The sequence below is a fragment of the Vanacampus margaritifer genome, chromosome 2 (assembly GCF_051991255.1).
Source record: "Vanacampus margaritifer isolate UIUO_Vmar chromosome 2, RoL_Vmar_1.0, whole genome shotgun sequence".
Taxonomy (NCBI): domain Eukaryota; kingdom Metazoa; phylum Chordata; class Actinopteri; order Syngnathiformes; family Syngnathidae; genus Vanacampus; species Vanacampus margaritifer.
The window spans coordinates 32,904,681-32,928,145 of NC_135433.1; the positions used below are offsets into that span (position 1 = coordinate 32,904,681).

Consider the following 23,465-nt stretch of genomic DNA (forward strand, 5'->3'; position numbering starts at 1 on the left):
CTCTCTCTCTCTCACAATCCTCCCATTGTTGAGGACCCCCCCCCCCCCCCAATCCCTTTTTAATTCCAGTGCACTCAATTAGCGCCCCCCTTCACCATACCAGCACCATGAGCAGGAACACACACCCCCATTTGTTCTCACTCTCTCCATCCGCAAGCTGCCATAGCAACCCTCGCAGTGAGCGTGCTCACATTAATGGGAAACGCTCCCTACACTCATCTACAGCCGGTATGCCCCCCCCCACCCCAATAAAATCTCCATCTCCCTTACCCTAATCACACTACTGCATTGCCTTGGAATCTTTTTTACAGTGAAGTCTCTGAGTCAGCATGTGGTCACCTGCTATGTCATCTCGCATCAAAATACACTGTAATAATAAAATGTGTTTTATAATATTAATATAATTGTATTAATAAATAAAAAATATTTAATAATAATAATAATTTAGAACCACAATGAACCTAACCTGTTTTTCAGTGAAAAAAAAATATTTCATATTTTTGCCAATGGCCAATATTGCTTTGGCGCCATCTTGTGGCTAAGCAAGATAAGATGGGAGGAGCTTCATTTCAGGCCATAGCTTAGTCAAATAGGAAAAAAATGCTTTGCTGCCATCTTGTGGTATCTATAGGCAATTAATTACAACCACATTTTGGGCGGGTGTAAATTACATTAACATTTTTGCTGTTTCTGGTAGGGCTAGTTGTTCCCTATTCCTTGTCAACAGCTGGGAATAGTGTCCTGATTTCACTCCTTTGAAATAAACTACAAACGTACAGCATCTGCGCTGAAGTGGGCATACTTAAGTTTAAAAAAACAAAAACTTGTGCTCCACATAAGATTGTTTTCCTCTTTTAATAACTTATTAAATCGTGCTCGCACAAGATAATCATGTTACATAGCGCCAAGAGCCACTATAGCGTTAGATCAACTATAATGCTAGCAAAATGTGTTGCTAACATTGTATACCAATTAAGGGACAAAAATGCACGTGAGTGTGAAAGTTATTCAGTGTGACAGAAAGATTTTTTTTCTGAGTGTGAGAGTTTTTTTTGGTGTGTGAGGATTTTGCCCAGTGTGAGTTTTTTGGTGTTTTTTTTAAGCAAGAATGTGAGTGTGTTTTTGGTATGTTAGTCTCTTTGTGAATGTGAGAGGTTATTTTGTGTGCGTGTTTTTTTTGGTGAGTGATTTTTTTTGGGGGGGTGATGTGAGTAACCTTGCCAGCAAGATGAATTCTCGCGGTATTTGTGAGTTCACAAACTCTAGAGAATACATATTGTTTCGCTCCCGCTGATACGTTTGCAGCCGACCAGACGAAACCAATAAGCGCCGCCTAACCTGACAGACGAATGGACGCAGCAATTAATTCTGTTTTTTGCAGAATTACTCACCGTTTCCTTGTTGAATTTGCAAGAGTTTTTATCTGGTAAAGATGTAAGTGCTTACCCTACCCGTCCCTCCCTAAGATGAGATGGAAGACGATATTTTCATCCGTTGCGTTGATTGGTCAAAACAAACATGCAAGATGCCGCATCGTCCAATCAGCTCGAAATATTGTACAGCAAGTCCCTCCTTTCCCGAACAGATGTTCCGAGTGAAGTCCCAGATTGATAATGTGAAGAACTGCCTCGTGTGAATCACAATTATCAATCTGGATGGCACGGTTAGAGTTTGAGGTTTTGTGCTGAGTGAGAGCTTATTTTCGTATGAGTTCTTTTTGTTGAGCATGAGAAGATTTTTTTTTCTACGTATGCGTTTTGGGTGAAATTTTTGTGTGTGTGTGTGTCTAACAGTCTTTGCTGAGTTAGAGTTTTTCGGTAACAGAGTGTTTTTGGTCTGAGTATAATTTTTTTTGAGTGATTTTTTTTTTATTGTGTGAGTTTTTGTTAGTGTGTATATTTATTTGGTGAGTGTGAGATATTTTTTTTTTTGTGAGTGCAAGAACTGAATTTCGGGTTGAGTGAGTTGGTGTGATGTGAGTTTTTCTTTTTCTTTAGTGCGAATTGATTTTGGTGTGTTTTTTTAAAAAAAATTATAAATGTGAAAGTGGTGTGTGCCAGTGATTATTTTAGTGAGTGTTTTTTTTGGTGATTGTAAAATAACTTTTTCTTGTCAGTTTTTTGTTTAGTGTATTTATGTTGTTGAGTATGCGTATTTATTTAACGTGCGCTCGTTTTTGTTGGTGAATATAAGATTTGTTTTTGGTGAATGTAAAAGCTCCTTGTTGGTGTTTAAAAAAAGGAGAGCATTTTATTGTTTTTTTTTGGTGGGTGTGAAAGTGTTGTGGGTTTTGTAATCATTTATTGGGCTTGTGAGTTTTTTGTGTGTAATTTTTGTGTGTGTGAGGTAAATGTTATTTTTAGTTAGCTTATACAGCACCTCATATGGTTATAGTGCATCATAAAAATCTGAATGCAAAATCCTTTATTTAGTACGAAACATGTAGTTACAATTTCTGCTGTTGGACTTCTATTTAAAAACCAAACAAAATTAGACAAGCGCCGAGTGTGTCTGCGAGGGCGTGCGAGGTCAGTGTCAGGCTTGCTTGTTGCGTTTGAGAGCACAATAACACAGCCAAGCGCAGACACGCTCAAGCAACCGGCTCAGCGCAGCCCCAACCTCAGTCAACGCGCACGTATATTGAGTCACATTCTGCTTTTAAGTTATTTAACAAATGGCAGGAAATAGCTTCCGAAAGCTTCGTCACACTGCTGAGCCTTCTGCTTAATATGTGATTTACCGGTAATTTGCAGGTTCGGGTTCATTACAAATTATTGACAGAGGCATTACATGTTGTGATGGTCTATGGCAAGCAGTTGGAACATTTATTTGCATATCTACCTTAAGGTCCAAGGTGTACTAGTGCACTCATTGTTCTCACTAGTAAGACAATTTAGTCTTACTAGTACTGTAACTTTTTCCTCACTACTAGTGCCACTATTGGCCAACTAGTGCAGTTTTGCCCTACTACAAACGGAATACATGTTTGTAGTTCCACGAGTAGAAGTCGATCGTAGGAAAAAAATTGTAGTTCATTTCCCCAAATTGTCTTACTATTGCAGTCAAAGAGGGTAATAGTACATGGAGATGGATATCAAATAAATGCTCAAATGGCTTTCCATACTGGCCTCAATTCCAGTCAACCCAGCATCTACCAACAATTGCAGACAAAAGGCACAAGAGGAAATCATTATTAGTAGAGCAAAACGTAAACAATTTTCACCAACAATTCTGAGGTTTTCTGCATTCCTGCAAGTGGAAATGGATTTTGCCTTGTGTGGACGGCACTGACTGGAGGGGTTATTTTCAAATTTGCATAATTACATTATGCTTTGATGTGAGCCTCCTGTATCACTGGCTACAAAAATACACATTGATCTTATAAAGTGCCCAGACTGATGAAATTCAAGCTGAACATAGTGTGAAGTAATGTCACTGTGTTAATCTACTGCTGGAAAAATCAGAAATGTCTTACACGGCTTACAAGGAATAGAGGAGGGTGGGGGGTTGTGTCGATTCTGGCCATGACGTAAGTAAATGTGCACACAAAACCCAAATTCATAATTTTAATATCAACCCTGAACAATTGGGAAAGGGTCTTCGAGGAAATTCTGGTCCACCATCCGGCGTCTCAGGAGAGGAAAGCAGTGTTCACACTGTATATAGTGTAGATGGGGTGCTGCTGACTCGGGACGTTGTGAGTCGGTGGGGAGAATACTTCGAAGTCTTCCTCAATTCCACCGACACGTCTTCTGGGGACTCTGAGGTGGGCTCTCCTATCTCTGGGGTCGAAGTCACAGAGGTGGTTGGAAAGCTCCTTGGTGGCAGGTCCCCGGGGGTGGATGAGATTCGACCAGAGTTCCTAAAGGCTCTGGATGTTGTGGGGCTGTCGGGGTTGACACGCCTCTACAACATCACGTAGACATCGGGGACAGTGCCTCTGGATTGGCAGACCAAGGTGGTCTTTTTAAGAATGGGGACCGGAGGGTGTGTTCCAACTATAGAGGGATCACACTCCTCAGCCTCCCTGGTAAAGTATATTCAGGGGTGCTGGAGAGGAGGGTCCGTCGGGAAGTTGAATCTCGGATTCAGGAGGAGCAGTGTGGTTTTCGTCCTGGCCGTGGAACATTGGACCGGCTCTACACCCTCGGCTGGGTCCTCGAGGGTGCGTGGGAGTTTGCCCAACCAGTCTACATGTGTTTTGTGGATTTGGAGAAGGCCTTCGACCGGGTCCCTCGGGGAGTCCTGTGGGGGGTGCTTCGGGAGTACAGGGGTACCGAGTCCCTTGATACGGGTTGTGCGGTCCTTGTACAACCGATGCCAGAGCTTGGTCCGCACTGCTGGCAGTAAGTCGGATTTGTTTCCAGTGAGGGTTGTACTCCGAAGGCTGCCGATTCTGTTCATAACTTTTATGGACAGAATTTCTAGGCACAGAGGGTGTGCTGTTTGGTGGCCTCAGCATTGCAACTCTGCTTTTTGCAGATGATGTGGTGATGTTGGCTTCATCAAGCCGTGATCTCCAACTCTCACTGGAGCGGTTCGCAGCCGAGTGTGAAGCAGTTGGGATGAAGATCAGCACCTCCAAATCTGAGACCCTGGTCCTCAGTCGGAAAAGGGTGGCGTGCTGTCTCCGGGTCGGGGATGAGATCCTTCCCCAAGTGGAGGAGTTCAAGTATCTTGGGGTCTTGTTCACGAGTAAGGGCAGGTTAGAGCGAGAGATCGACAGGCGGATCGGTGCAGCGTCTGCAGTGATGCGGACTCTGTATCGGTCTGTTTTGGTGAAGAAGGAGCCGAAAGGCGAAGATCTCGATTTACCGGTTGATCTACATTCCTACTCTCACCTATGTTCACGAGGTGTGGGTTGTGACAGATAGAACAAGATCCCGGATACAAGTGGCTGAAATGAGATAGGGTGAGAAGCTCAGTTATCCGGAGGGACTCTGAGTAGAGCCGCTGCTCCTCCATGTTGAGAGGAGCCAGTTGAGGTGGCCCGGGCATCTGGTTCAGATGCCTCCTGGACGCCTCCCTGGAGAGGTGTTCCAGGCATGTTTCGCCGGCGGGACGACCCAGGACACGCTGGAGAAATCTCGGCTGGCCCCGGGGATCCTGTCGGAGGAGCTTGTTGAAGTGGCTGGGGAAAGGGAAGTCTGGGCTTCCCTGCTAAAGCTGCTGCCAACCCCCCCTGACCTCGGATAAGCAGTAGAAGATGGATGGATGGATGGATGGAAATTGGTATTTTGGGTGCACATTACATTGATAGTGTGGCCAATTTCCCCCCCCGTGTTATGTATGGGGCTTTGAAAGTTTAGACAAAAAAGTGCCTCATATTATTTGAGCCCCGAGTGGGAAAATATATGGAGTCCATTTTGTTGAAATACTGTCACCTGAGGAGTCACTTGTGTGACTTGAAATCACATCTTTATGAGACAAACAATTCATGTGTGGTCTGTGCGGCCAAATGGGCCCTCTTATGTTTTCAAGTATACTGGACATAATGGCAGGATCACAATCTAAGAGTTCTTCAAAAAGCGGATCAGGTTTCAGTCTCTCTTGTCCTCCCGTGTAGAAGATCCCGTGTCATGGTTGCTTGTACCAGTACATGGAGCGTCGGAGAGCCCTTTCCCACCTCTGGAGATGGTGCGCGTACTCAGAACCAGCACAGTCACCACGTGCTCCTTTAGGGCAAAATACATCCTCTGCGTTGTGGAGCTTCTTCAGCTCCTCGCAGGATTGCCAGTAGCCTGAAAAGGTTGAGAAGGGGAGTTTGGACATGCACAGTTCAAGTATGACAATGGAAGGACCATGCTGCCAGAAGAAGAAGAAGAAGGCCATCTAATGTTGACCAAAAAAAAAAATATATATAATGGATATTATTATCTAGACACCAGAACCTCGTTTAAGACCAGTGGTTCTTAACCTTGGTTCGATTGAACCCCTGGGATTTGGTGAGTCAGTCTCAGGGGTTCAGCGGAGTGCAGTTGATCACGCTACATTGTTTGGCATATCTGTGCTGCAGGGAATTTGGTGCTCTCAGTAGTCGACTTAAGACTGTTGTGATGGTACATCGTGTGCTTTACTAACTACAGTCGAAAAAAAGAAAACAAATAAAATAAAACAAATATGTGCAATATAACGGAACATAGTGGTGTTCCACATGGTTCCATTCTGGGGCCTGTCCTGTTTTCTTTGTATCTGTTGCCCTTGGGTTTCATCTTAAGAAAACTGCGGTGGTTGTTTTTAAGTACACTATAAATATAGAGTTGAGTTGAGTGATGGGAGTCAGCTGCATGATTTGCAATGCCTAGTTGAGCAATTATAGTCCAGCACAACTAGCTATCTAGCAAAACTAAAGCACTTGCTTAAGCTGTATGGAAATGGGGAATACAAGAAGACAACGCTTTCTGAATTCAAGGTGAAGAGAGCCAGATTCGATGGAAAAACTACTCTCCCTATTATTTTTGTTCACCAGTAAACCCCATACCTATGTTAAGAATAGGGTTATAGTTGTCGAATTTTTATTTTTGCTAGTTTTGATTTTTTGTTTTGTTTTGTTCTTTTAAATTTATAGTAATTTCTGGACTATAAGCCGTATTAGCTAAATTTGGGGAATACTGGAGTTTGTTACACATATAAGCCGCACCTGACTGTAAGCCGCAGGTGTTTTAATGTTACCGCACCGGGTTCCCGCTACTTTCTTTTCCATAATGAGGGTGCATATTGTCTCACTCTCGTTCTGTCTCTCCTACTGTATTTGGGCTCACGTGCTTTGTTTTACTCTGCCTGACGCTCTTGCACTTCCTTTATAATGTACCCCCTTGTGATCTGATGGATAAGCTGCACCTTTGTATTAGCCGCAGGGTCGAATGCAAGTGAAAAGAGTAGCGGCTTGTAGTCCAGAAATTATTGTAGTTATTTATTAAATGCTTAGTGTTTGTTTAGTTTTAGTTTCGGTATTAGTTTTAAAAAATGTGTACTTGTGCGCAATATTTAATAAACACCATGGTAAAAATAAATCTACTTAAAATCATCCCCAAAGGCTCCTGCATTAAATTAATTACCAAAGACTAAAACGAAGGACATTTTCACTATTATTGTTAGTTTTGTAAACATGAAATGTACTGTAGTTTCAGTTAAAAATAAAAATATTTTCATTTTTATTTTATTTCGTTAATGAGAATCTTTTCAGAATTTTACTTTCAGTTTTTTCGTTACTTTTCGTTAACTAAAATAACCTTGAATTTGGGAAAAAATTTAATTAAAATGTATTTGATTTTTCAATAAATAAGGGTTCGGTGAATTTACATAGGAAACTGGTGGGGTTCAGTAGCTCCAACATGGTTAAGAACCATTGTTTTAGACCTATTATGACAATTTATAGAATGACACATAAGACTTTTGATCAGAGTGTGAAAAAAAAACATTATCAGGGCCAATATTTATGTAGAACAAAGTGACACTGAGGACTTGTGGTCTTGCATCCCAGTAGTGCACTTGTGTCCTAACCATTAGCGGTCATCATGGTAAGAACGACTGCCTCACAGTCGAGAGGTTCTGTGGCCCCAACCTGGTTTGCATGTTCTCCCCGTGCTTTCGTAGGTTTTCTCCTAAATTGTAGACTGTGAGTGTGAATCCTCGTTTGTCTGCATTGAGCCCCTGCCTCTTTCCTATCAAGTCAGCTGGGATAGGTCGTACTTACCCGAAAAGCCTTAATGAGGACAAGTGTGAAAGAGACGGAATAGAAATTGACCTTGAAGTGCAACTCTCTCTGATCTTATCTGCCTTAGTGCACATTTAACAGCTTCTTTGCTGCACTGATGTACACAAAGTGCCACTCAACATTTACACTCAGTTACAAATTCCCTACTACACGTTAGTCTTCAATTCCGCTTATCCGGGGTCGGGTCGCGGGGGCAGCAGTTTTAGCAGGGAAGCCCAGTCTTCCCTCTCCCCAGCCACTTCAGCCAGCTCCTCCGACGGGATCCCAAGGCGTTCCCAGGCCAGCCGAGAGACGTAGTCTCTCCAGCGTGTCCTGGGTCGTCCCCGAGGCCTCCCGCCGGTAGGATATGCCCGGAACACCTCCCCAGGGAGGCGTCCAGGAGGCATCCGAAACAGATGCCCGAGCCACCTCAACTGGTTCTTCTCAACACGGAGGAGTAGCGGCTCGACGCTGAGTCCCTCCCGGATGACCGAGCGTCTCACCCTATCTCTAAGGGAGAGCCCGGCTACCATGCGGAGGAAACTCATTTCGGCCGCTTGTATCCGGGATCTTGTTCTTTCGGTCACGACCCACAGCTCGTGACCGTAGGTGAGGGCAGGAACATAGATCGACCGGTAAATCGAGAGCTTTGCCTTTCGGCTCAGCTCCTTCTTCACCACAACGTAGTTTATTAGTATGAATTCATACTGCGGATATTTTGGATGCCTAATGTCAATGTTTGTTTTCCCCCCAATTGCATTTAAGTTACAATTACAACCCCCACTAACTTACCAACACCGAGTCCGGCTACAAAGGCAGCCCCCAAGCAGGACATTTCATGGTGCCGGCATCGTTCTATCTTCCTACCAAACAGGTCTGCAGTGAGCTGCATAATGAAATCATTCGAGGAAACCCCGCCATCCACCCTGAGAGGCAAACAGAAAGGGAAAATGCACTCAGCCACACTGCGGTTGTACTGAGCTGTAATCAGAGAAACACAGCCGTAATTCATTGCCAGTAGAAATCTAATCTACATTCACAGGGCCGCAACTCTGGCACACCCCGTTTTCTGGCGCTAATCCAAACCTGTTGACGGGATATCGGCTCGTGAGATGGAGTGAGCGGGAGACGCCATTAAAGAACTCTACCTGATCTTTGTAATGGGAATGTTGGTTTCTTGTAGCACCGTCTCATATAGCTGCTTGTTTCTAAGAGAAACACACACACACGATACACAAGAGCGAACGTTAGGTCTGTTCATCACAAAACATTGTGGCTCCTCAAAACAGACTCTCACCTGAAGGCAACGGACTCCAGAATGGCACGGACCAGGTGACATTTAGTGGTAGAAGGTTTGAGGCCCATGAAGGAGGCACAAGCTTTTGGGTCATTCAGAGGAGCCTTTGTGCATGTAATGTTACATCAACAGAACACATTAATCTACCAGTATGGACTTTTGTCTTCACAATGGCTGTGTTCAGGATGACTCTTTAGGGAGTTTGGAATGAGTGAATAATTCCAGACACAGCTAATGCATTCCTTGTGTCTGCTAACACAGTACAGTACTTTGGATATTGATATTCATGATGCACACTTACAAAGACCACTTCGGAAAGGTAGCAGAGAAAACAAAACGACCACAAAAGATGTTATGAGGACAAATGGATTGAAAAGCTGGATATAACAATATTATCAGACATGCAAAAAATATTGCGTAATATAACCGGTGTGCCTTCAAGGAACTGTTCTCACATAAATTGTGCTCGTACCTGCAGGCCGCTGAAAGACGGGACGAAACACACGCCATTTGAGTCACTCACGCTGTACGCCATAGAGCTGGTATGCTCCACGTCAGAGAAGAGATCTGCAAATAGCAAAACACACAGACATCACGTTGCTCTAGATCAGAGGTGGGCAATCTCGGTCCTCGAGGGCCGGAGTCCTGCAGGTTTTGGAGGTTTCTCACTTCCAACACAAGATGATTCCAATCAACAGGATCGTTATCAGGCTTATGCAGAGCTTGCTGATGAGCTGATCATATATCAGCTGTGTTAGAGAAGGGCAACACGCAAAACCTGCAGGACTGCGGCCCTCGATGCCCACCTCTGCTCTAGATTATGCTACATTGTTTTTATGGTCACCCTCAGGAGACTGGTTATAATGGTGAAAACACATACTGTACAAGTACAAGCAATAAGGATGAAACAAACAAGCCAGAAATCATTGTTTGGAACATACCTCGATTATAAGTTCATGGTTTCGATCACATTTGTTACAGTACGGTAACATATTCATTCATCTATAACAGAGGTGGGCAATCTCGGTCCTCGAGGGCCGGAGTCCTGCAGGTTTTGGAGGTTTCTCACTTCCAACACAAGCTGATTCCAATCAACAGGATCGTTATCAGGCTTATGCAGAGCTTGCTGATGAGCTGATCATATATCAGCTGTGTTGGAGAAGGGCAACACGCAAAACCTGCAGGACTGCGGCCCTCGATGCCCACCTCTGATCTATAACAAAATCATTATAAAGGGTATCTAGTATCTACTTTTGAACACAAGCCAAGGAAAACAGCAAACATCCTGGTTTGTGTGCATTGAGTACACCATGTGCTGGAGAAAAAGTTTCATGTTTAGGAAGGCAAAAGTGGTTTGTCCGGAATGTCATCACAATTGGGAACCACGCCCAACTATTAGTGTAGCATGATGGCATTTATTTGCCATGACAACTATGCTATTTTAACAATGCTTGAGGTTAGAAAAGAGCTACCAGGAATGATATGGCGATGACGTAACCCAAAGTAGTACTCCCTCACTAACCCACGCTGACACAATAAAATCTGTATGAAAGAGGCCATAAATCACAACCAAACTATCATAACCTTTGAAAGCTAATATCTGTATTTTAGAACTGTTGTCAATGGCGGACGTCCTTTATTATATGCTGTATAGACCAAAGTATTTGTGATAACTGGCCATTGCACCAACAACAAAAAAATATAGGAGACAAAAGGCCGATGTTCCTGTTTTTGCATTTATAAGAGCTTCCATTTCTAGGAATGTGCCCGTGGGAATAGCAAGCTTTTATCAACACAATACATACAGTATTATTATATTCACCGTTTACTATTAATGGATTTTCCTATTTTCACCTAAAACTCTTTTTGTGTCTTTCTGAATCTGAAATGCCCAAAGATGTCACAAGATGGCGCAAAAGCCATATCTAGATAGAAAAGTAGTACTTTGGCATCAACGAACTGTATTGACATGATACTTTAGCGGCCTGAAGTGTTAGTGGAAGAAGTTATGGGAGTTTTTGCTGCACGTGCACATACACGTGCAATGTCATTTATCAAGAAGTAATTAATCTGTAAGCCATTTCTTTTTAAGAGTCATGTAAGATAACCTGGAAATGATCATAAACGGTTTCAATATCACGGTGTGTGGTATATTTAAAGTTTAAACATTGAATATTTTGGGAGGTCATCAATTACTCTGTTCTTTTCTTCACAATTCACAATGACTCATTTCCAATTTTGCCGTGACTCACCAAGTGCCTGAGCCCATTTGATGGCGGTGCCAGTATCTGCTGCGTTACCCTCAGCCAAATACACCACTTGCGGACCAATCTTCCACCCCACCAGCGGATAGAGACCTACAGAGAAGACCCACACATGCTGGTCACAGACCCAGCATGAACAAACAGTATGTCTTGTACCGGATTGTTTCGTTACCATTTACAGATGTGTGAGGAGTGCTGCCGGTGTTGATGTCCATGAAGGTACCTGTTCCCATGGTGACCTTCACATCACCCACATTGTAGCAGCACTCTCCAAACATGGCAGCCTGTTGATCCGCCATCTACAACGTGAACGTGAAGGAGTTCATAATAATGCGCTGATGATTGGCAAGACAACTCGGTGGGTGTAACATAATGAGGACAACAAAGATACCGATATGTCAAGTTATATCGTAATGACAAAGATAAGAAAGGGTGTGATACCAACTCACCAATGACATGATGGGAATGGCTACTCCAAAGATGGACGGGTCAGTGGAACCAAATTCATGCCTGGAGTGTAACAGAAGAGGAAAGGCAAACTCACATCAAATTTGACTTTACAGTTTTGTTATCATTTCCACAGTCCTTCTAATGTAAGCACAAATTACACCACTCACAAAACGTTATGGATATTTGGCCTTCGGATGAAATTTCAGGATGAACCTAAAATGCACTATACGATTTGTAGGTGAACTTAATTTGATCTTCTCTAACTTTTGAATGCACATCCAAATGTGTAAGGTCTCAGTACTTTTTGCACAACTTGTAAGAGAATGGCATACAAGTGGACATCTGTGGGAATTTGCATGGATCAGATAATTGAGTAACTGGATATTAGCTTTCAAAAGTTTTAAGATTTGGCTACTTCCGCATTCAGCCGAATGCAAAAGCACTATTTTGCGGGTTTGGTACAAGTGACATTTCACATATAGTGGAGATCACCTGTAAAGGTTATTGTGTACTTTAAAGCTAAATATCATTGCTGCGATGTGAAAAACACACAAACATTTTTATGTTTTTGGGATGTCTGCATTCAGTTTCATCCCAAAAATGTAAAAAATGACAACAATGGGCACAAGTGTTTTTCACGATATGCCTAACTTTTTGTGAGTAGTGTATTTGTGGGCAACTGTCACAACGTTTGCTACACAATCTAATGAGATCCAACACAAAAGCTGTATGAAAAGGAAAATCTGAAATGACAAAGTTAATAAAGGTCACTTTTTATTGACACTGTCAGGGATATTAAATTTACTTTTGTTTATTATTGTGGCTATAGTTTCCAAAGGTATTGAATTGCACTGCATCCTATTGATTGCTTCTTCTGACTCAACTGTCGTGTAGCTGAAGTTAATTACACTCAAAACGGACTATTATTATCCTTGTAAAGATAGCATTTTTGTTTTGGATCTCATTAGTGGTCACAAGTGCGGTTGTAGTGCACATGACTGACTTGTGCAGCCAGCGTGGCATCAATTTCTGCTCAGTCAGTGTAGCTGCAAATGTGAGTGAGTGCTTGTCTGTCTCTATGTGGCCGGTTATTGAATGGTGATCGATCCAGGGAGTAGTCTGTATTTTCCCAGAGTCACCTGGGATATACTCCTGCTTCTTCCTTCTTAACGCATACCAGGATAAGTTGAGAATTGACGGCTCATTAAATGAGCAGGTATACCTAAATGTCATGCCCAATGACTCTGAGATGAATTTACTCACCTTGTATTTTCTACTTTGGGGAATATAGAGAGCGGCAGGGAGACCAAAAAGCATAGCATCTGACTCCAACACATCTGTGAATAGAGAAGCATCACAAGGATACAAAGCAACTCCATACAACAATTAAAATAGCACATGACGGTATACACCAGACCTGATAGGAGTCAAAAATCCCAGTTGTACTTGCATTTGAGTAGTCTGTGGCATGAATCATTCCTGGGAGAGATCAGATGACACATAAGAGAAGATTGTACCGTTTCCGGTTAATGGTGTGATGATTTAATACAGTTGTTAAGAATTAGGGATGGGATGTTTCTGTATTACGCAATTTACTGCACACATTTAGGTAGAATTTTGCAAGAGGGGTGGGTCTGACATGAGAATGATACGAAAATAACAAGCCTACCTTTTGTGAGTTTGAACAAGAGCCAGGTGTCGATTGTTCCAAAGCAGCAGTTGCCTTCGGCCACAGCTTGAGCAACCTAAGAAAACAAAACAAAACATTGAATACATTTATGTACAGGAAATTGCATTTTAATGCGCATTTCCAGTTACATCAACATTTACTTGGCGTTATAGTAACAACCTCGATTGCTGTAGTGATCATCCAGGGATGGGCAAATGGTGGCCCCTTGATGACCTCCCCCCTTTTTTTAACCCCCCACACTTTTTTTTTTCACAAACACAAAACAATGTTAAAAACCCCCGCTGATAAACATTGTATATACATTTTCCACGACAACCTGGTTGAAATTGTGAGAAAATTTTAAACGGCAAAACGAAGAAAAATTCAAAATATGGAAAAACATTGAAGAAGAAGAGAAAAAAAAGATCTGCGAGCATGTGAACCCCTGGTTACTGAACTGTGAATATGCAGGAGTCAACTGTAATTAATTTTAAGTTGTAATAGCACCATTCACCCCTAGATGGCAGGCACGGCTTAGTTGTGCTTAAACTGGGTCTTATACTGACCTACACTACATGAGTAGACCTAATGTTTTTTTGCAGATTCTGAATGATATGCAAGACAAACATAGTACCTCAATAATATTACAATTTTGAGTGAGTTGATTTTTGTGATTTAAAAAAAATGCATAAAATGAGTGATATTTTTTTTTTTGCAAGAGAACCCTTTGCACTGGCGGGTGGGGGGGTCCACAATATGTGGTTGTTTTGCTGCTTGCTCAAAGCCCTTTATTGTTGGGTTAGAATCTTTTACATGCAGTGAAAAATGTACTCTCAAAAATGAAGGGTATTAAGAACACGCATTTTGCACATAAGCACATATTTTATTTTGTCTTAACAGTATTTTTGTCATACATCTGGTTAGGAAGTGCGGCCCCACGGTAGCACTCATGAAACATTGTAGCCCCAATGTTCCAAGTTGTCCATTCCTGGCCTAACCCATAAATGCAAATATAATATTGTATTCAGTCCACATTGCAGAACTGCCAATAACAGCTCCATAACAATTTGTTCGAATTTCGTTTCCTTTCCTTTTTCTTTTTTAAACATTATGTCAACAGTTTTTTTCAGCATATGTAATAGGACACATGCGGCATTGTGTTTACTACGCATTGTGTCCTTTGAACTCTCACATGCACTCACTCACCACTTTGCAGTGTTTCAGTACCCAAACAAGGCGGAAGGTGACATGTTGAGTGGAGAAGACAATCAGACTCGCTGCAAGTGACCGCTTTTGCCTGGTCACAAAGTGCAGCACTTTCATCACGCCGTGGATCGCCTGAAGGCAGAGATGGCAAAAGTGCTCACACAAAGTACTTTACCTGATTAGAAGTATATATACTTGAGTAAAAACAAACAAACAAGACTGCTAAAAATAGAAGTACAAATTCAACTACTTTAGATAAGTAAAGGTAAAAAAAGTGCAACCTATACAAAATACCTCTTGATAACTTGGCACAATAGCATTAAAACAGCAGACAAAAATAGTTTCCCTCAAAAAAAACCACTGGACTTGTTATGTTATAATCGAGTGGACTCTCTAGTTATTGATTAAAAAAAACAGATTCAAAAAAGCAATACAGAATGCGACTCACTTTCAAGGTGCATGATCTGTTCCAGGATGTTACCAAGTCTGCTGCTCTCTGGTCCTGCCAGCTGATGAAATTATGGAAAGGAACACCAGTTCTCCTGTGAAACGGAAAGCAAAAGATTTAGGGGAGAAAAAAAAACACTATAAAAGTAAATAAGGTGAGGCTGTGAGTCCTGCATAAATTAACAGGTCATATCACCTGTCCCACGTTGTGAAGGTAGCTCGCTGAGTAGAGATGCCCAGAGCTTCCATCTGATGCATTTGGACTCCGGCATCTAAATTGTGCAAAACAAGACTCCAGTATCATAATGCTAATTCTGTAAAAATTGAACATTTTTTGTTCACAATTTCAGTGTGGGGCTCATTTTTAAACATTTATAGTTTGCTCCAGGAGTATTTGGACATTGAGAGGGCTCTTGTGCGTTTCATAAACTTCATAAAGCACCACAATGGATTTGAAATAAATCAAATTAGTTACTCTCATTTTAAATACAGATGTACAGATGTAAATCATTGGCAAATCAATGATTATTTGAAGTCTGGAGTCCAATGGCATCAGGAAATTTGTTTTGTTTCCTCTCTTACTTTTAGTTTCTGCTGCTTGTTTACTGTTATTGTATTTGGTGAAGGCCTCTTCTGTTAGTCAGGGGACTGACTTGGCCTTTCAGCAACATTCAATGTATTTTTCCTTCATAAAATATCAAGTCTCGGTACAGTAGGCCTATTCATCTGCACTGTGAAGTGTCATCCAGTCGGTTTTGGGTGATTGCACAAACGTATTCACATACTCTGTATACTATAGTATAGATGATATTGTTAAAAAAAAAAAATTCTTGTAGAAGTTTGGCTTCAACTCTTGAACATATGACAAAGTCACGAACTACACTTTACAATCTAAATAAGTACTTTTTTTTTTAAACGGCTAATTGTTTGCAATACACAGTTACACAGATAACTTGCCACGAAAGAAAAAAAAACACCTCTGCAAACAAAATTTTCCTTCCTCCCTACTAAGTTTCCCTCTTTTATTAACTTGCATAGTGTTTTTACTGAGAAGAAGAAAAAATACATTACACGTCACGTTACATGTTTTGGGCCGACCTTTATTCCGTAACTACTTTGTATAAATTTGAATTGTACAGTTTTGTATAGTTTTCTCTGATCTTTTATTATGTTTTCTTTCTGTGATTGCGTCATTTTCCTTGCTTGTTTTGACCTGTGTCTGCAATCAAGAATTGTCTGTTGTTCCCATGCCTTTGCTATTGTCGGCTGGAAAAAAAAAATCTAAATTAGCTAATCAAAACAAGTAAAAACAATTAAAAAATTTATAGATCACAATTTTTATTGCTAAAAACTGCACAGCACATTCACAAACATCGTACAAATACCATGGATGGGGAATATCTTGTTTCTCCGAATGTTCATGTTGTCATTAATGCTCCCATCACTTCGGTTGCACCCCCCCCCCCCCACACCGCCTAATAAACCCACAAGATCTCAGTAAATCAAGTGAGAGGTTGGGTTAAAAATAAAATAAAGTGCCTATTTTGATTAAGCAAAGAGTAGAAAGTACAAATCGTTTTCAAATGAAGGGAGTAAAAGTGAATAGTCCAACTTCTCACTGCTGGTCCATGACAATGTTGGTGATGGTTCTACTGAGGATGTGGAAGATCAGAATACAGTACCTTTCACAGCCCCCTTCACCACAAAGATGAAGCCTTTCCACAGTGCATCTGGGTCAAGTTCCACATGTCCTTCCTCTGGATATAACGGGACCACCTAAATAAAGAATACAACAAATTACCAGGACTGAATGATGAAACGTCAAGCGTGACTGTAACGGGGAGAAAGTGGATACTGTACCTCTGCTCTGCACGAGCCACGAATTTCTGCCTTCTTGTCATACACGTGACATCTGATCGAAGTTGTTCCCACGTCGACAGACAAAATAAATCGCTTATTCTTTATACGATTCCCCGGAGTCCCCATTGTAGGCAACTGGCTATCCTTCATATGTCACATTGGTGTCGTTTAGACCAAGACTCCATCGCGCGTGTGTGAAATAATGACCGAATTGTGTTGTGTCGCTGGAGGAGGGACTCAACCTTCGGACTTTGTCATCCTCTCGTAGTTCCAAACATCCACACAGCTTCGCCAATGATACAAAGCGACATTTTAGTAGCTAGATAAGAATGCATACTATGTTGTAATACAGCGAGCCTCGTCCTTGCATTAAAATCTGTCGCGCTCAAATGTATCAAACTATATTCAAATCAAAATAAGTAACAATGATGGTAATTTGCTAAACACATTAAAAAAAACAACAACACACGCATTAGAACGATATATTACTAGTTGTAGCTGGCAGCTGCGTTGTTATAAGAGTCCCAGGATGATTGAATCGCAAAAATTCACACACATAACCTCTCCCTGCCCCTTTGGGCACCCGTAGTGAGTAAACGCCTCTTATTTTGCGCATGCGCAGTATGAAACGTTAGCTTGTGCACGTGTGTCTTCTTATGCTACAAAATGGCGAAGGTAAATAAAAAAAGTTGCTTTTCCACCTCAAGGCAAATTGTACTTATACCAAGGAATTATTTTTCCAGCTATTACATGTTTGCTTTATTTGCATAGCGACATTGTTTCTGTTCTGTTTTTCCATCCACTACCGAATACAGAATATACTGCTAATGAATTCATTCATTCGTTTGTTGTTTGTAATGAGCATAAGATCAGTCACATTACATTTACTATAGCCTACCACTATATGTAGAACGTGGGACTAACAATCCAAGAGTTAGAATTGCGCAAGGGGTTCCAACCGATCGTTTACAGTTAACTACTAAGTACGAATTAATCACTTAAACGTTTGTTGTTGTAAACCCATTCTGCTTGAAGCACCTTTATTCCTTGGAAAATGCATTTAGTTTTTTTGCAGTCTGGGACTATTAGTACAGTACAGTACAAGTAACATTAAGTCTTTGTGGTTTTAAACTTAATGTGTGCTGCAGCATATTTTACTCAATGCAAATCGTCAGGGCCACACACACCAAGCAAAAATGTCGCAAAAAGTGGATAAACAGGTAAATGATGAAAACTTCTGCTATTTAATCGGAGTGCATTTAGTTGTTAGTGAATTTGGATAATTTCCTGTGAGCATGACACACTCTCGCTGGTTGGGAATTCTTGCCGTAAGGTAGCACACATATACTAAAGTCATAATATATATACTGTATATATATATTTTTTTATGTGTTACGCAGGGCACAACAACTAAAAAGACATCAAGCAAAGTTGTGAAGAATGACGTTGACGACACTGCTGTCACAAGTGAGTAATTACTCTGCTTATATACAAGGTTTTTCCTGTGTACAAAATTCAGAGGCGGCCACCTCCACCGGATTTGTTTACCACCTCCAGCCTGAGCCACTGATATAGTGCTCCAGCTGTGTTGACTGACCTTAGCAGCAACAAATTTTAACTGCAGTTGCAGTGTTGCGCCGTTATGGAGGCGCTATATCAACAGCAGTTCACCGGAAAGACCTGAAGAAACAACCGAAGAAGAAACAACTTTGTTTTCTTTCTTTAAAAAACAAACAAACTTTAATGTACTGAAGAAGAAACAGACAATGGAGCAACCTTTGCACATGCCCATTTCCGGGTTGTGAGGCAGACGTGGCGTGCTCTCGCCATCGTCAAAGTAAAAAAAACACAGTATATACAATAAAGATAATAGTGTTTTACAACAACGCTGAATTATATTTACCATTTGATATGTACTAGTGGATGAATTTTTAATGATTGTAGTTAAAAAATTGAAAAACTAATGGCAACTTTGTATTCATATAATTTCTCATTTATAGTCCCTGATCGTAAAATGGCTGTAGGAGGGCGGCTGATAATGGGTATAGGTCACTATCGCGAGTACCGATGCCTTAAAATAAGACTGATATTGGCACCGATACTGATACCCGGTATCGGTAGTCACCCATCATAGTCAGGATGATACCACCGCTGCCTCATTTTGAGCCATGAAAAAAACTGTATCAATTAGTCTCAGAAGAATAGATTAACTATTCTCTGGGTGAAGTTTTAGCTCAGAATATTTGGTCACTTTACATGAGTGAACATACGCAATGTGTAAAATTATGAAGGTGCCCATTGATTTTGTGCTTCTAGCCAAACAATCTCTATCCTCGAGTTTGCACGTGGAATTGAGGTTTATGAGTTAACACTGTTTTGGAAGGACAAAACTAAAATAATGCTGACTCAGACAAAAGAAGCATAAAATGCACTTTTAAGATTTTCAAATGGATGTCAGAATAAAAGAAGGTACAATGTGGCATGGGAAAACGAGAGTGAATATGAGAGTGGTGATGATGTGGAGAACAGATTTGAGTGATCAAACTGCTGCCGAAGAAATGTGTGGTACTAAGAAAATGATGGTTAATCTGAAATTGTTTGCCACTCAATATTTTCCTCTGCTTCCTCAAAATTGCTGATTGGATTTATCGCAGGGACCGTGTGTTGTAGCGGAGGCTGGTTGAAATGACATAAAAAGCTTTTCCCTACTCCAACACACCTGAAACAAATGATCAGCTCATCAGCACACTTTGCAGAAGTCTGATAATGATCCTGATTATTTGGCACAGGTGTGTTGGAAGACGGACACATGGTAAACAAGCTAGATAGGGATTCTGGAAGACCGGACTTGCAGGCCCCTGCACAGGGAATGTTTGTTCATAGACAAAAATACATTTTTAAAACATTGAGATTTGTGAAAATTACAGACAAATCTATATTTGGTGTGTTTTCTGTGTTCTATTGTGAATAAATTATGGCTTTAAAATATTTACGTTAATATCATTTGATTGTGTTTTTGCGGTTAACATCCTTTTGTTGACAGTCATTATGAAGTATTAATTATAGTGTGAATGTGTGAGTGCATGAATAATGTATCCATTCCACTGTAAAGCCTCTTTGAGTGTCTAGAAAAATGCTATATAAATCCAATGCATTATCATTATTGTGTGAAGGCAGTGGCCTTCACACAATAATTCAACTTTCCTACTTTTTCGGCATCTATCTACCTCCACATAATTCAGCCGATTCTTCACATTCCAGTTTTAACATATTCCAAAAATTCACGCCATTCTAGGGTGTATTTTTCTTATTCCAAATATTCACGCCTTACCCACAATTCACGATTTTGTACCCTATTTTTCCCCATTCATTCATAATTTGAGATTCTACATTTCACATTTACTTCCACATTTCCATCCTATTCACTCCTTTCCAATTTCAAACTATTCCTAATATTCACGCCATGGGCGTTTTTTTTTTTTTTTAAATTTTATTCCAAATATTCATGCCTTACCCACAATTTCCCATTTTGTACCCTACTTTTCCCCACACATTTTTAATGGGAGATTCTATATTTCACATTTACTTCCACACTTTTCATCCCATTCACTTCATTCCAACTTCAATATATTCCACTATTTCACGACATGAGCTCCTTACAGCCTTCACATGCATTTCTTGAGAAATTGCATTTTCTAGTTATTATTAATATTATTATTATTATGATTCATTATTGGTGACTTTAACAGAGTTGTGTGCGTTTACAGGATACCAGTCAGCCAACACACCCTCAATCTTAACTATTAACAAATGTCACTTTAATCCATTTCAGTAAAACAGAAACGCAAAGCAGAATCTTCTGGTGAAACTTCTCCGTCAAAGAAAAGTAAACTCATCAATGATGGTATGGACTTTTGATAGAGACACATTTTCTTTCTGAAAACCTCCTCTGAAATGTTTTTCTTTCTTTCTTTTTGGTGTTTTTATAGGTTATTGTGTTTTTATTGGCAACTTGAACAACTCCAGAACATTTGATGAAATCAATAGTTCATTGGAAAAACTCTTCATGAAACAAAGTCTTCTAGTACAGGACATCCGATTAGCTAAGTCCAGGTCAGTATCTTTTTACTTAAAAAATTTACGACCATTAAGTTAGTTACAACAGTATTGTTATGTGATGTTATTGTTGTTTTAAGAAAACATGCATTTATGGATTTGGCCTCAAACATGGATGTGACAAAAGCCTTGTCACTGGATGGAGAGATGATTCTTGGTCAGCCATTGACGTTGGCTAAAGCAAAGTTCAAAATGATGGACAATGTGAAAACGAAGGTGAAGGCTCCAAAACTGGACAAAAAAGGTAAAAAAAAAAAAAAAGTGTCTTACTATTGTGCTTCTGTGTCCACAACTTTAGAGGGTGCTGTTGATTAGTTTTAAAACTTCTTCCTCTTAACCTGATATGATGAAAAGCATTCTCTGATACAAAGTCCAGAAACCTTTGATTTTTTTTTTCAGCTGAAGATGCAAGGTGTTTGTTTTTGAAGAATGTCCCTTATAATGCAACAAAGAGTGACATCCAGCAGGTTTTTCCTAAAGCAATTAAAATCAGGTTTCCTAATGGGGCCAACAGTCCAGACAAAGGGTGAGAGGTTTTTTTCTTTCCCCCAGTCCTTCTAACTGCTACTACTACTACTAAATAATAATAGTAATAACAAAAAAAATAATAGTATAAATATCTTTGCTCTCGACACCAAGTAAAGTTTGTCTTTTATCAACAGTATTGCCTTTTTGGAGTTTCAAAATGAAGCTGTTGCAAGTAAAATGAGAACGATTAAAGAAGGAGCCAAGATCCAAGAGCGGCTTCTCATCATTGACTCAGTTGGAGTCAAAAATGTCCACACCAAAGGTAATTTCTGTGGAGTAACTGAAAGGTCTTTTTTTTGCATCAAGCTAATAACTCTTTCAGTCTCTGTGTCGCTGCTGCAACCTGTTAGTGACAATCTGACACTGTAAGCTCGGTGGTCACTTGGTTGCAACAGAGATACAGAGGGACTGTAAGAGTCACAGAAACTTATTGAAGTGGACATCACCTTACTTTGTGTGTTTGCTAGTTTGTATTTATAACCCCAAAAATGTTTTCCTCCCGTTTTATTAGAAGTTCCTCCAAACCCTACACTCTTTGTGAGCAACCTGCCATTCAAGGTGAAGGAAATTAACATTAAAAAGGTTTTTAAGAAAGCTGTCACTATTACTATAGCAAACAAGGATGGCAAAGCAAAAGGGTAAGTATTTCTTAGTTTCTCTCTCTGTCTCTCTGTCTCTCTCTCTCTCTCTCTCTCTCTCTCTCTCTCTCTCTCCCCAAATGCATGTCAACATCTGATGTCATACTTACCCACAGATATGCCTTTGTGAGTTTCGCCACTGTGGCAGATGCTCAACAAGCCCTGAATACCACCAAAAAAACCACCATCCTAAAAAGGCCAATCAGAGTTGAGTTCTGTCAAATGAGAGAAAGGCCAGATATTGGAGAAGGTATTTGGGATTCTAGAGATTACAAATAGTTCTTTATTTACATTTTTTTCTACTGTGTGGGGCAATTCAGATATGGGTGATAAACTGTATTTGTATTCATGTCTGTTGTATTGAATGTATGTCTACTCATCTAAGAAAGTAAGCAGTGACGATAGCACATTATTTGAAAATGTCTCTTAAACAGAATTGCGCACTTGAACTGCAATTTAAATGCACACCAAGACTGTCTGCCAGGAACTCTACAGTTCTGCTTTTCTTTCCTAGTGGAGTCCAAAAAACTAATTGTGCGGGGACTCAGCAGCGACACCACCACAGAGATTCTTCAAGGTGCTTTTGAAGGGTGTCTCAGTGCAAGACTTGCCACAGATAAAGTGACAGGAGAGTCAAGAGGGTAGGTTGCATTGAGTATGTATTGGTCTGTGTTACACATTTAGGTTTTTGTTGTTGTTTTTCATCAGGTTTGGCTTTGTGGCGTATGAGAATGAAGAAATGTGTACAGCTGCCAAAGAGGCCATGGAGGACAGTGAGATCAATGGAAGCAAAGTCAGCGTGTGTTATGCAAGATCCAAATCTAAAAGAGTTGGACGGAGCACCAGCAACTGCGAGTAAACGGAACAGGTAACAGACTGTGTTACACTCTTTTACATGAATATATTGTGTAAGGTTTTGTTTTTTGGTTGGGGGGGGGTCATTACAAGACATGGTGGTTAGCTTTGAAAATGATCTCAAACCATCTTTGAGTTTTTTTTCTTCTTTTTCAGGACAAGGACATGGAGCTGTCAGGGCGAAAGAAGTGGAAAATGAAGCTGATTAAATAACTGGGCTGGAAATACACTTGTGTGGAAATTTGATTCTTTAATTGCATCAGTATCTACGTGTGACTTTCTAATACTTTTTGTGATTTTATTTGAATTGTGTTCCAGTCTAAATGAACAAATTTTGTTTTTACAAATTGTATACTGTAAATGGATAAAAATAGTTGCAAACTGTGTTGCCTTTAATTATGAGGAGGAAAAAAAATAGTTTGGGCGCTCATGGAACCCC

At 40.5% G+C, this 23,465-nt stretch overlaps 2 protein-coding genes across 2 annotated transcripts; one reads left to right on the plus strand and one right to left on the minus strand.

Annotated features, from left to right (window-relative positions):
- Positions 1 to 2,409: 2,409 nt before the first annotated feature.
- On the minus strand, positions 2,410 to 17,469 carry gk5 (glycerol kinase 5). The gene is made up of 16 exons (XM_077556080.1): positions 16,890 to 17,469; positions 16,712 to 16,805; positions 15,226 to 15,301; positions 15,031 to 15,124; positions 14,583 to 14,714; positions 13,377 to 13,452; positions 13,125 to 13,186; positions 12,971 to 13,044; positions 11,707 to 11,767; positions 11,430 to 11,556; positions 11,246 to 11,350; positions 9,466 to 9,560; positions 8,994 to 9,097; positions 8,845 to 8,904; positions 8,489 to 8,622; positions 2,410 to 5,741 (listed from the first exon to the last, which is right to left on the minus strand). Exons 1-16 carry the CDS (start codon positions 17,037 to 17,039, stop codon positions 5,578 to 5,580), a joined length of 1,608 nt encoding a protein of 535 aa, XP_077412206.1. The 5' UTR covers positions 17,040 to 17,469; the 3' UTR covers positions 2,410 to 5,577.
- On the plus strand, positions 17,446 to 23,410 carry LOC144042949 (nucleolin-like). Its single transcript, XM_077556081.1, has 12 exons — positions 17,446 to 17,564; positions 18,290 to 18,356; positions 20,722 to 20,793; positions 20,879 to 21,002; positions 21,086 to 21,249; positions 21,405 to 21,531; positions 21,668 to 21,795; positions 22,045 to 22,171; positions 22,288 to 22,421; positions 22,686 to 22,812; positions 22,880 to 23,039; positions 23,183 to 23,410. Exons 1-11 carry the CDS (start codon positions 17,556 to 17,558, stop codon positions 23,028 to 23,030), a joined length of 1,230 nt encoding a protein of 409 aa, XP_077412207.1. The 5' UTR covers positions 17,446 to 17,555; the 3' UTR covers positions 23,031 to 23,039; positions 23,183 to 23,410.
- The last annotated feature ends 55 nt before the right edge of the window (positions 23,411 to 23,465 follow it).